This window comes from Brassica napus, chromosome C8 (genome assembly GCF_020379485.1).
Source record: "Brassica napus cultivar Da-Ae chromosome C8, Da-Ae, whole genome shotgun sequence".
Classification (NCBI taxonomy): Eukaryota; Viridiplantae; Streptophyta; class Magnoliopsida; order Brassicales; family Brassicaceae; genus Brassica; species Brassica napus.
Genome location: NC_063451.1, coordinates 43,358,928 through 43,372,362, shown reverse-complemented (window position 1 = coordinate 43,372,362; position 13,435 = coordinate 43,358,928). Strand labels below are relative to the sequence as shown.

At 31.3% G+C, this 13,435-nt stretch overlaps 2 protein-coding genes across 3 annotated transcripts; one reads left to right on the top strand and one right to left on the bottom strand.

Annotated features, from left to right (window-relative positions):
* Positions 1-6,285: 6,285 nt before the first annotated feature.
* Positions 6,286-7,876, bottom strand: LOC125591239 (homeobox-leucine zipper protein ATHB-6-like). Its single transcript, XM_048765061.1, has 3 exons — positions 7,589-7,876; positions 7,115-7,494; positions 6,286-7,029 (listed from the first exon to the last, which is right to left on the bottom strand). Exons 1-3 carry the CDS (start codon positions 7,656-7,658, stop codon positions 6,547-6,549), a joined length of 933 nt encoding a protein of 310 aa, XP_048621018.1. The 5' UTR covers positions 7,659-7,876; the 3' UTR covers positions 6,286-6,546.
* Positions 7,877-9,941: 2,065 nt separating this feature from the next.
* Positions 9,942-12,493, top strand: LOC106415568 (monofunctional riboflavin biosynthesis protein RIBA 2, chloroplastic). Of its 2 annotated transcripts, none has more exons than XM_013856322.3 (7): positions 9,942-10,196; positions 10,449-10,752; positions 10,821-11,042; positions 11,107-11,429; positions 11,511-11,640; positions 11,712-11,984; positions 12,065-12,493. In XM_013856322.3, exons 1-7 carry the CDS (start codon positions 10,051-10,053, stop codon positions 12,188-12,190), a joined length of 1,524 nt encoding a protein of 507 aa, XP_013711776.2. In that variant the 5' UTR covers positions 9,942-10,050; the 3' UTR covers positions 12,191-12,493. The 2 variants fall into 2 exon arrangements, with proteins under 2 accessions (XP_013711776.2, XP_048621017.1); XM_048765060.1 differs by having other exon boundaries at positions 10,087-10,313.
* The last annotated feature ends 942 nt before the right edge of the window (positions 12,494-13,435 follow it).

Genomic DNA, 13,435 nt, shown 5'->3' with positions numbered 1-13,435 from the left:
AAATACGTAACAAATCTCAAATTTACTATCTAACTAAAAACTACCTCTTTTTCTTTATTTTTTTTCCTATCTCTCTCAATTTTTCTCTGATAATCTAATTATCCATTATTTTTGGTTATTTGATAAATAAGCTTTTTATTAAATACTATATCGACCTTGTTATTTAATGGTTACTTTCGATGCTTTCCAAAACATTAAATAAAATATAGAAGAGATATGTTTCATGGTCGTGGGATTATGAAAGTAAAGGTGTCTTTAATGTCCAATCTCGTGTTCCTTTTCTCTTCTTCCTTCTTTTGTCCTATTACTTTTATCCCCCTTGTTTTGTAAAACCCCTAAATTCTACCCCTACTTTAACAATTTCACTTTTAGCCGAAAACCTAGCCTATTATATTATGACGATAGACAGAGCTTTGCCTGAATTTTTTGGACTCCCAGTCATAAAATATATTTTTGGCCCTTTGATTATTTATCTTAGAAAAACATTAAAATTTATGGAGCAAAGAATTGAACCCTCAACCTTTTGTAGGAAAGAATTGGATAAATACCACTAGAACTAACAACACTTTGTTAAAAAAAAAAATTGGCCCTTAAAATACTTATACACATCAAAGCTCTAAACATGTGCTTGATCAGCTTATGGTCAGGCACGACCCTGCCTATCGTGATAATATAACATAACACTGCATATATTCATTCTATTAGGACCATCATTTGCCAAAACAAAAAAAAATCTTACATCGCAGTTTGGCGTTAGAATTTCAGGCACAAACACTTCCATACTTATTTGCTTACTATTTTTCATTACAAAGAAAATTAAGCAGATAACATGTATCACATTTTAATAATCGGCATGACCGTATTGAAATTTGGGGAGCTTTAATTATTTCTTACAAATTCTAATAAAATTTTCATAATTTGGAAATTTATGCATATATAATTATATATATATATATATGCATATATATATGATGTGATTGGTAGTGGCTGTAGGTGCTGTCTACATGCCTATTTATTTATACAGCACTAAATTCACGGCAATCAAGTTTTAATAAAAATTTTAAAATCACAGCTCTTGAAATAATCTATATCTGTACAAGTGCTCTACAGAACCAAAAATTTAGAGCAATTTTTTGGAAACCACAACAAAATCTAAAGCAATAAAATCTAAAACCACAACAAAAAATCTACAGATTTTTTTCTACATCGATTTTTTTAAAGCTACAGCCATTACCAATCAGACTGTAGCTTTAATGATCAATGTTTTAGTTCAAAAACCAATGTTTATGCATTCAATATTAAATTTAAAGTATATATAAATTCATTAAAATTCTAAAATGATATTTTTGTGTAACAAGAAAAAAATTCAAAATGACACTGTTTACAAGAGTATATAATTAGTGAAAATATCTATCATGTAATTTCAAATTGTTTAATACCTATCAATAAATAAAAATGTTAGGAAAGTAAATCAAACCAAATTATTTTTCAGCTATTAGTCTTCTATCCTCAACTCTTTCTTTTTAATTTAAAAGATGTATATTTTTGATTATAAAGACATTATTGTTAGTGATTAATTATTTTCCATAATTTTTAACTAATCAAAATTTAATAAAAACAATTAATTTATTCAATTTTTTTAATTTATCATTATTATAAAAATATAAAATGTATCTTTTTAAACTAAAACATTGATCATTTTGAAAAAGAGAGAGTATATTTTTGAAATTTCGGCTATTTATTAAAAACTCCAATACAAATGATAAAATCTAGCAACCATACAACCAATTCAAATAATAAAATCTAGTAACCAAACAATCAACAAATAAATACTGGTGCATTTTATCGATAGGTTAAAAATGTTGTTACTTTTTTAGTATTTTCGAGATACATGTACTCGCCAAAATATTTTTAATCTTGAAATTTTTTTCTACTTTATTTTTATTTATTATTTAATTATAGCTGGTGACTTTGAATTCGAATCTAATGATATTTTTATTTTAAATTTCAGCAATTAGCTACTTCAAATTTTCAGAATATTGCTCCATATTAAATTACAGTCCAGATTGATTCTCTCTTTATTGTCTACATCCCGTAGACTCTGCTCCCTATCGTAGGCGTTACTTATATGTGCTGACAATAGAAAGACTACATTTAAGCGTTTGTATAGGGTTTGAATGTGTACAGAAAACGATGCTACAACATAATTTGTTTGAATGTATAGAGTAAAAGATGCTACCACATGTTATTTTCTTCTTTATTAAACCAAAAAAATAAATATACTATATGATTTTGCATTTTTATTTTAATATATGATATAAATATTATATTACATATATTTTAAATTTTAATATATGATATAAATATAAATATTATATTGCATTTAAAAAATAATTTTATTTTTAAGTTATATTTTTTTCTCTTAACCGTAAATGAAATTATTCAATTCCAGATAAATATTATTTATATAAATTGATATTTAATAATATTGTGATAAAAATTGATTTTCATGTCAAATTTGGTGCTATGTTTAGAAATGAAAAATAAACTTGAACACCAAAACACTAAATTTGGTGTTTTGGTTGAATTGCCTTAAGTGATTAGCAAAGATTTATGATTTATTTCTAATTCCCATTAGGTATTTCAATGCTGCTAGAAAAATATTCATGAGTTAAAATATTTCTACTTTTACACTATTTTTACTCTAAAATAAAGTTTTAAGTGAAAAAGCTCTTATACTACTATATTTTCGGTTTATAATAGAATAATAAATAGTTTTACCGTATAGAGCATCTTCAACTTTACTTTATTTTCGCTATAAAACAAAATTTAGAGTAAAATATGTTGAGTACAATTCTATTATCACTCTATAACAGAATAAAATATAATATAAATAATAATTCATTTATTTTTTTTGTTAATCATACTATTTTTCACTCTATGACATATTTCAAAACCACTTTGTAAATAATGTAAAGGAGATTACTAGGGACATACCAATCTTTAATTGTAATAAAAATACACTCTTAATATGTTAGCGTTTAAATTATAATATATTGATATAGGTTTAGTCCAACTACTTATTTTATAACTGCATCTAAATAACCATAACCACCTTCTAAGTATACTAAGTTATGTCTAATTATTTATTTATTCTATTAATAATAACTAATTTCTTGCGTTTAGTTTATAACTTCTCTTTTTATTTTCTATATTTTAGGATTCTATAACTTTCATTTATACTAACTAGAATTCACGAGCATATTATATATGTGTGTGAAAATTAAATATAAATTAGAATTCACGAAATAATGTAGAATAATGACAGTTAATTTAATATTTGTTTATAATTATTATCTATATTAATAATTTTTTTTTCCCCTAATAATAATAAGGTATAAATAGTACTTTTAATATTTAACCATTTCAAGACTCATTAATTATTTATTAATAAATATTATTTATATTAGTTTAATATTTACCAAATTAAACTGCTAAAATAAAATCAAGTTGAAATAACAAATGATTAAATCATAATGTGGGTCTCAATTATCTCAAATATTTAAAAATAGTTCCATTTAAAAAAAAAAAATCATATAAACTAAATTTAATAAAATTATAGGAAAAAAGTGTAAAACGCACAAAATGAATTTTATCAATATAGAGCGAGTTAAAATATAAAATATTTTATTTAAACTACAATATTAAAAATAAAACCATTGTGGAATAAATTTAACAACAGGTTAAATAAACAAAATTATAATATGGGTTAGAATTATTTGGAGTCTTCAAATATTTAGTCATATTTTAAATAACAAAATAAGTCATATAAATAAATTTAAGATAAATTTCATAAAAAATTAAAATATATAACTTATTAAAGATCATAATTTTCATAACGTAAATAATTTTTTCAACAAAAAATATTAACTCTGTGCTTAAAAAACACGGATCAGAAAACAATAATAATATACTTAAACTTTTGATACTATAATTTTATTGTAGACTACATTTTATTTTACTTGTCTACAATTCATTTAAAATTATTTAACAAAATGCAAATTATCAAATAATTTCGAAATGATGTCTTCTATTTTCTAGTTTTGTTCTAATATTTTGTTGTATAATTATTTTTCATACCATAATCTTTTTTTTTTTTTGTAACATACCATAATCTAACTATTGAAATATATAATTCAAGTACAATATTTTGATAGTATTCATTATGCTTAGTTTACTCACAAAAAAATTGTCTATAGATTAACTAATTTGCAAGAGGAATGCCATAGACAAGGAGTGCAAAGGGAGACTTCTCACTCAACCCACTTACACTTCTCAAACATGCTACTCTGAATAGAACGGACATATATACCTATTTGAGTATTATGTTAGTCTTCACGAAAAAAAAATCATATTCTACATGCGAAGGTTCTCCTTATTTGGCCTCATCAGCTCCTGAAAAGACAAACATATATCATGAGCTTATCCACTGTTACATCCATTTTTAGACACTTTTAAGTTTCAACTAATGTAAAAGCCACTCATAACAAATACCTAAATGTTATCCTTTACGGCTTTCTGAGATCATTCTATGATGATAGTACGCGAATTGTACTATTTTATGAAACTATGGTACATGAAAGTAGTGCAAAGTAGTGTTGTCGTAAAAAGAGTGGTACAACATAAAATAAATACGCTGGTGCAAGAAAATGTGACATTACGTTTAAAAGCCTGTAGAGAAAGTATGTAACACTCGAGTTTATGCTACTCTAATTCGTAACGCTTCAAATTTTTTTAATGCAGTTACTCTTTTCGGTGACACCTATGAAGGCACATATAGAGCGCTAATAACTTTTAACACGTTTATGTCATTGTCACCTTTATCCATGTTAAATTTAAAATTAATATAGATCCCTGGTGCAATTTCAATGGAAATAAATGAATCTTATGGAATTTATTGAAAGTAAATACAATTCAGTTACAAAAGAAGGGAAAGAAGTATTGAAAAATCAGGGTGTAACTGGTAAACATATATGGAATTTGTGGAATTTAAAATAAATGGAATGGTAGGAATGGAATACATCAAAAAATGGAATAGAATTCATTTCATTTTTTCATGATCAAATTTGTTATGGAATGATTTTCTTTGTATTTTCTCTATTTATTTTTGGAATTGATGGAATGAGTATTCCATTCCATTCATGTCAAATGGTAATTTTTTTTATGGAATTAATGGAATAGACCATTCCACATCATTCCATTCCAAATATTTACAATTCAGTTGCAGCCTCAGTTGCATTGGCTAGTCCTATACACGTGATATCATGTTTTAGATTACCTAAGATAATATTCTAGTGGAGCAGTAGTAAAAATGTTAAAAGTATGCATTAATAGTCATAAGATAAAATGTGCAGAGATAAAGAAGACAACAAGATGAATAATATTATGATTTTGGAATTTACATAATTTTAATACTGCTTTATTAGCAAAATAATTATGGAATAAGCCAAACTCTTTCTTTGCTAAGGTTTTTACAGAAAAATAATATCGAAAGTCAGATCTTTTGGATCCATGAAATCATGTTGGCCATCTTTTGGCTAAAAGAATATTACATCAACTTGATCTTTGGTTTAAGAAATGGCTAATCAAAAAAGGATAAATGAAATTCTAATGTTCTAAAAATCGATCTACTTGAAAAATCGGATATAATCGAAACGATTTTTTAAAAATCTGATTTATGCAACTCAGATAGGTTTAAATCGTTTTAAATTGCTCTAAATTGATTTAAATTTGTCCTAAACTAATCAGTAATATTAGTGCCAAACCACAAGTTTGTCTAGTTTATCTTTTATATATTAGATTTATAACGGCGAAGAATTCAATCAGGGAATAGAACAATAAATAATGTATATAAATTCTTCAATGGTAATTGTAATACAAATTTGTACGTTTTCAATTTTTGTTCGAGTAGAAGATTGTTGGGATATCAATTTAAATGTTAAAAAAAAAATCTAAATGTTATATAAAAAATTGTACAAATATTGTTTATATTATTATATGCACTGTTTAAATGTTTATATGCAATGTTTTGATATTATTATAATGATGTCGATTTATAAGGAATTTAAAACAAATTCATGTGAAGATACATTAACCCAAAAACAAATTTATGCAGGATCATACTAGTTTCATGGTTCATGGTTTTTGAAAAAGGCTGGTAGATTTTTTAAGCTAAAAGATTTTTTTCGTTTTTGTTTTTGTAGAGAAGCTAAAAGATTCCATGTCTAGTTTTCGCCCTTCAGAATTTTTCCACCCCTTTCTCAAATTCGCATGATCCTTAATTACAAGAACTGAACGAAACGCAAGAGAGCGCATAATTACAAAAATCACCCTAATTAATTATTTCCCGCCCAGAATGAACCCTTACAATTTCACCATTATTCCCATTCCGCCCTCCGCTTTTTCAATCCTCTCCGGCGAATCCAGAGAGAAAAATAACAGAACATTTTAATCCAATTCAAAAACCCTCTCCCGGTGATCAAAGCCTCAGTTCCACTGATCAACGGTGGAATACCAGTGCAGAGACGGTGGCTGTTCATCGGAGAAAAACCCGCACGCTTCTTCTCCACTCAGAAAGTCGTCGTGATCCTCCGTCTGCTCCATTTTCACAAACTGCAAGAAACTGCCACCGGGAACCGTCGCCGGAGCCGCCGTAACGTTAGAGCTACTTTCCTCGTTCAACACGGCGCTCGAATCGCTACTGTCCGACGATCCAGCGGCGGCGACGGAGGAAGCCGCGGCCTTTAACGGAAGAAGGTCGCGGAGGTCGGTGAAACTCCGGTAATTGAAACTGTCGGAATGCTCTAGAAGCTGCGGAGGAGAAGACGGCGGCTCTGTGATCTGCTCCGGCAACGAAACTTCTTCTTCCTTGACGGAAACATCACTCTCCATCGTCGCCAAGTTGTTCTCTTCTTCATCAACATCATCTCCTTCTTCTTCTCCGTTAAGCTTAGGTTTTAGTTTACCGATCTGCATCAAGACAAAACAAAAAAAAAGTCTCAGACTTTGCGACCGGAGATCTCAGCTTTAATAACCCTTGTCTGAATTTTGTTACCTCTTGAAGAAGAGATTCATTTTCACGGCGGAGGGAATCAAAGTTATGGCGGAGAGAATCGTATTGCGTTTTGAGAACACCGTAATCTTTCTCAAGCTGTTTTGTCTTCCACCGCGCACGGCGGTTCTGAAACCAAACAGCTACTTGACGAGGTTGGAGACCAAGTTCTTGAGCTAACTTCACTTTCCTCTCAGGCTCAAGCTTGTTCTCTAACTCGAAATTTTTCTCCAAGGCTTTAACTTGGTTAATGTTTAACCGTCTCTTCTTCTCGGCTAAACCGGTTTGTCCTCTTTCCTCGGTTATGGCTTCTTCTTCTTCCTCCTCGTAACCTTCGAGCATCGACTGAAATTCTCTCCCGCATCTTCTTGGATTCGGCTGATCTGTTTGCCAAAATTTAGGAATTTGTGGTTAAAATTATGATATTTAAGGGCTTGTTTGAAAATTAACTTTAAAACATTGGTATAAGAAAAGAACCTGTGGAAGTAGTGGGACATAAAGAGATGAGACCACCCACTGAATCTGAACTGCTTAATCTCTTCATCATCAAACAACACTACAAAAGGGTCTAATAATGATTTTTTGTTTGTTTAACTCTCAGTTTAATGCATCTAGTACTTGATGATCTTTTCCCTCTTATAACCCATCAAGAATACAGCATACTTTGAAGGAAGAGAGAAATTAAAAACAATGGGGGAGATTCTACTCACAGAGAGGGGGGAGAGAGAGACAGAGTTCTTTGTTTTCCATATGAACAAGCTTTGGTTTCAGACTTTCTCTCTCTTTAAATAAACTCAGCTTGGGTTAGAATGTAACCATGGTTGAGTAAGTAGATTTTTTTTTTTAACTCTGAAAAAAACATGTTTGAGTAAGTAGATATTGTTGAGTTTTTTTTGGTAAATGAAATAAACCAAAAAAATCCAATAAATTGAGGGGTCCACCGGCTATACCCAGTTACCTCGAGGCTTCTTCCGGTATCACTGGAACTCGACTGAGAAAAAAAGAGTAAAAACAGTTTAATGAAAAAAATCAAGGGAAAATGACGGCTCGGCTTACTCTAATCGACTCAGCTCGGCTCAAACACAACGTAGAAAGGAATTTTCCAACACGCTACTGTATTTAATTTAGATGAGAATATACGATTCATACATACTTATCATACAAATATACGATTCATACCTATGAACCACAGTTTAATGTTTTTAGAACTTTATAAACTGTAGAAGTTTTTTTGGTTTCTTAAGCTGTAGAAGTTTTGTTATCAGAGTTCTTAAAGTTTTTTGTTGGTTAATTGCTTAAACCAAGAATGCTTTATATACACAGTCTGTCTTATTTTCATGCTAATCTAATCATCCCTTTTAAAAGCTGTAATAATTGGATTATATGGCTTTTATTTGTCTCTAATCCTTTTAGAAATTATTAGATTAAGCTATGGGATGATGACTTTCGTGGCGATGCAAAAGGAGACGAGCTGTTGGCCCTTGGTGATAGCAACAAGAGTGAATTTTTTATTGCCTTTTAATTTTATTTAGTTAACAAGTTTAGTTCTTTGATTCTTTGACTTGCAAGTTTATAACTCTGGTACCATTGAAAATTTGAAACTTAATATTTAAACCATATCTTGTTACATATCACTGAATTCAAATATCACAAAAATAGTTTCCCCTATCATTCTTCCACTTTCCACTATTACTGCATAATCTATTACATTTTGCAGTCGGGTTAGAAATGTTCTAAAACTATCTCAAATGTATTCTTCTATTTTTATCACTAAAATAGAGATTCTGAGATGAATTTTACTCTAATGTATTTTTCTAAATACAGATATCTACATATAAAGCAAATTATAGAAGAAAAATTATAGGGGAATACATTATTTTCTTTTATAAATAGAGGAAAAACAAAAATCTATATTTTAGAAACAAAAACAAAGACGAGTTGGAGTAATTTTGCCTCTGAGTTGGAGTAATTTTGCCTCTAAGTAATTTTTCTCCATACAGAATCGATTTAACCACATTCCAGTAAATAGCTTTATACCTATATTACTGATATAAAAACAAATACATTTTTAACAATTTACCGTTACTAATGTGTGATAAATAAATAATATATTACTTTAAAATATCTAGTGTTCTAAAATCTAAGTGTTTGTTTAAATGGCGTATAGACGTTATATAGTAGTCAGTTGTACCATTTGCTGTTATATAGTTTATATGTCGATATATATAGTTCAGATGTATAATAATATCAGCGAATATTATGCACCGATTTGATATATTAATACTGAAAATTAAACAATTAATAATATTATATATTTTATCAATTTAATATTAACTGTTACTTATTTTGGGTATTTATATGATTTTAACTATTATTTTATCTGTTTGAAAATAAATTTAAATTTATATGTTATCATCTTTATATATTTAAAATATTTTTAATAATTTGAAACTACTAATATATGTTTGACTAATTATTAAAGATAAAACTATATTTGAAATATATTTTTGTTCAGTCTTCTAAAACTAATGTATATATGTTAAGTCTTATATTTATATTTTATGTCAAAACATATATCCACATATATCCTATTTAAGTGTTCACATATACAACTAGACGTAAGAGAACATCTAGTATGTTTTAGAACACTGAAAAAATTATTTTAAAAATCTAGTCTTTTAAAAAAAATATTTGAAATAAAAAAAATGCATTACTTTCACATTCTTTTCCAAATTGACTAACTAAAAAACTTAACTTTCCTATTTTTCTCTATTTATAGTCGAAAGTGTTATGCAATTTAAGGTATTTTAAAAACAAAAATCTTACAAAAAGGTGTTTCCATCGAACACGACATCGTATTAAATACGCAAACGACGCCGTTATCGAGGAAACAGTCGTCGTGCTTATCCATAAAAGAACAAAAAAAACATCTTACAAAAATGCCACATCAGCAGAGAAAGATCACCGGCAAGCTCAGTAGTTTTGTGGCGGTGCTTCGCTCTCTATCTCTCTCTCTCTCTGGACGAAACAAGAGAATGGCGTCCCTCAATCTTCGATGCGACTCAACGCATCTTTTTCCCTCGCGGTATTCTCAATTTGAATTGATTGGTCGAATCGCTATCTCTTAGCTGTCTGCGCGCGCGTTTGTGTTATATAGTCGTTGCTTGCGTTTCTGCAATTTGAATTTGATAGTTTCGATAAGGTTTGGCTGTTTGATTGGTTGAATCGCGTTAATTTGAATCGCTCTGTGTGCGCGTTTGCGTTTCTGCAATTGAAACGCGATTTAGGTTTAAGGCCTTTATGAGCATGTGTGTCTGATGATTCTTTTTTTCTTCAGTGATGTTACGAGGACAAGACCATTTAGGAAGACATGGATGTGTCCTAAGATTATACCAAAGAGATTAAACAATGTTAGAATGGGAGTGATGTCTGAGGAAGGAGGTGTCTTCTCTTCCTCCTCCTCCAAGAGTAATAATGGATCAATGGGGATTGAGTTGCAGCCGGATTTGGTTTCTTTCGGAACGTTAGCAGCAGAAATGATTCCCACGACAATGGTTTCATCTGAAGAGTTTGATCTTGATCGTCCTACTGATGGATTTGCATCTATTCCGCAAGCTATCGAGGATATTCGTCAGGGCAAGGTTTGTATTAGTAGCACAAAAGTGTTAAGAGGGAGAGGATCTTTAAGTGATTGTTTTGTCTTTTGCAGTTGGTGATTGTTGTGGATGATGAGGATAGAGAGAATGAAGGAGATTTGATAATGGCTGCATCGTTGGTGACACCTGAAGCTATGGCTTTTGTGGTGAAGCATGGGACTGGGATCGTGTGTGTGAGCATGAAAGGTGAAGACTTGGAGAGGTTAGAGCTTCCTTTAATGGTGACGCGGAAGGAGAACGAGGAGAAACTCCGCACGGCCTTCACTGTCTCTGTGGTAAGTACAAATGTTTTGTCTTTGGATGACTCTCTTAGTGTTCTGATGAGTAGAATGTTGTCAGGATGCTAAGAACGGAACATCGACAGGTGTCTCGGCTCGGGACAGGGCACAGACAATATTAGCACTTGCATCAAAAGATTCAAAGCCTCAAGATTTCAATCGCCCTGGTCATATCTTTCCTTTGAGATACAGAGATGGCGGTGTTCTTAAAAGAGCAGGGCACACAGAAGCCTCTGTTGATCTAACTGTGTTAGCTGGTTTGGAACCAGTTTCTGTTTTGTGTGAGATTGTAGATGACGATGGTTCAATGGCTAGGTTACCAAGACTCCGCCAATTTGCTCAAGAGAACAACTTGAAAATCATCTCAATCGCCGATCTAATCAGGTACAATACAAACACTTCAAGATCAACTACTCACAACTCTCAGTTCTAAAGTTACTGATGTTCTTCCTCTTTGTTTGGTAGATACCGAAGGAAAAGAGAGAGACTGGTCGAGTTTACTGCGGTTGCGCCTATACCGACGATGTGGGGACCATTTAAAGCATATTGCTTCAAGTCATTGCTTGATGGAGTTGAGCACATTGCAATGGTCAAAGTAATAAAACAAAACCCTAACTTGAGACTCATCCCTTTGTATCTCGTGCTAAACTTTGATAAGCATCACAGGGAGAAGTGGGAGATGGGAAGGATGTTCTGGTGAGAGTACACGCGGAATGTATCACAGATGATATATTTGGAAACGGCTCTGGTGGAAAGCAATTAGCAATCGCTATGAGACAGATTGAAGAAACTGGGAGAGGTGTGTTTGTGTACTTACGTGGTCCTGAAGCTAATGGCATTGACCTAACACACAAGCCTCGTACGTATGACAACACTTCAGATCAAACCGAGGGTGTTTCATTCCCCGTTGCTTCAAGAGAATACGGCATTGGAGCACAAGTAATAAACTAAACTCGATTACTTTCTCTGTTTTTATTTAATATCTGCAAAGATTAAAAATCAAAGATTGGATGATGCAGATACTGAGGGATCTTGGAGTTAGAACGATGAAGGTGATGACGAATAATCCAGCTCATTACGTTGGACTTAAAGGCTATGGTTTATCAATCACCGGTAAGGTTCCACTCATTAGTCCCAGCTCCTAATTGTGTGACTCTATCAATCTCTGGTAACGGTGGTCTTCTACGAGTGACAAGTATGTTATGGTTTTGACGCCTAAACTATCACTAGAAAAATGGTAATCTTTTTTTTTTGCGAATTTTACTTGAGCTCTTTGTTTTTGTATCGGAAGTATCATGGATTGCAATTTTTCACATATGTTTTTGAGTTCATTTGTTTTTATCAGAAGTTTGGTTATATAAAAAGTCAATCATCATTTTGTTGGCATGATTGTTGTGAATTATGAACTTTTTGAAACTCTAATTTAATACACTCTGAATATTTGTATATTTTGCCGAGTTTTATCCTCATTTTTGTCTTTGGATATTTTAAGGAAAGATAGTTTATGTAGTAAAGAAATGATATTGCAACGAGATAAAACAATAAAAATCCGCAATGGTACATGTAGTAGATTACGCCAAAAATATAGGCACGGCCCAAAAAAGTTAATGTTCTCTCGACCAAAGAAAAAAGAAGGAAAGAAACTAAAAACTGAACAGGTATGTGCGATCATCTCCCTGATGACTGAATCAGACAGGTGACAGGACCTTGAAGATACGAAGTTCTTCTCCGATATTCCCTGTTGGGTCAATCAAATGGAAACATTCAGATTACTTCAAACGACGCTCTCTTCTGAAACTAGCTCTGGACATCAACTCATCATCGGCCAAGTTTTTTCCCTGTCACAACTCCAGCTATGACGACACAACCTTACTCAAAGCAGTAAACGCCACCACGTCTACGTCTACGACGCAACCTTACTCAAAGCAGTAAACGCCACCACGTCTACGTCTACCTCTTCTTATTCGTTGTTCCTTTCCAGTTTACAAGACTATGCACAACGCTCCTCCTCTTATTATTCATGTAATAAATATTTATTTTAGGTATTCAACAACATTTTAGAGTATTTTGGGTAATTATTCGGAATAGAGTTCGAGTTTTGAATATTGAATTTTCAGATTTTAGATATTTATTCGGGCTCATGTTTGGTAGGATAAAATCCATAATCCAAAATACAGTAGAGCAAAACCCACTCAGTATTTATATCAGAATCATTGTCTGTTCGGTTTTTGGATTTGGTTTATTTGTCCAGGTGGAAGAGTTAGCTCGAGTAGAAGCTTGGGGTTCGTCGATTTGCTTGGTGTTCGAATACAAAAATTGCTTTTCCCTTGTTCTTGTGACTGTGGATGAAGAAAGGGACGAAGAGGAATGGAAAGAGGAAGTGCGTGATT

Bases quoted from the DNA above. Each gene is read 5' to 3' on its own strand.
- LOC125591239 (XM_048765061.1), bottom strand. From the start codon at position 7,658: ATGATGAAGAGATTAAGCAGTTCAGATTCAGTGGGTGGTCTCATCTCT. The intron at 7,495-7,588 runs GTTCTTTTCTTA...TTTGGCAAACAG, and splicing joins ATGTCCCACTACTTCCACAG to ATCAGCCGAATCCAAGAAGA. The intron at 7,030-7,114 runs GTAACAAAATTC...GTCTTGATGCAG, and splicing joins ATGAATCTCTTCTTCAAGAG to ATCGGTAAACTAAAACCTAA.
- LOC106415568 (XM_013856322.3), top strand. From the start codon at position 10,051: ATGCCACATCAGCAGAGAAAGATCACCGGCAAGCTCAGTAGTTTTGTG. The intron at 10,197-10,448 runs GTATTCTCAATT...TTTTTTCTTCAG, and splicing joins ACGCATCTTTTTCCCTCGCG to TGATGTTACGAGGACAAGAC. The intron at 10,753-10,820 runs GTTTGTATTAGT...TGTCTTTTGCAG, and splicing joins AGGATATTCGTCAGGGCAAG to TTGGTGATTGTTGTGGATGA.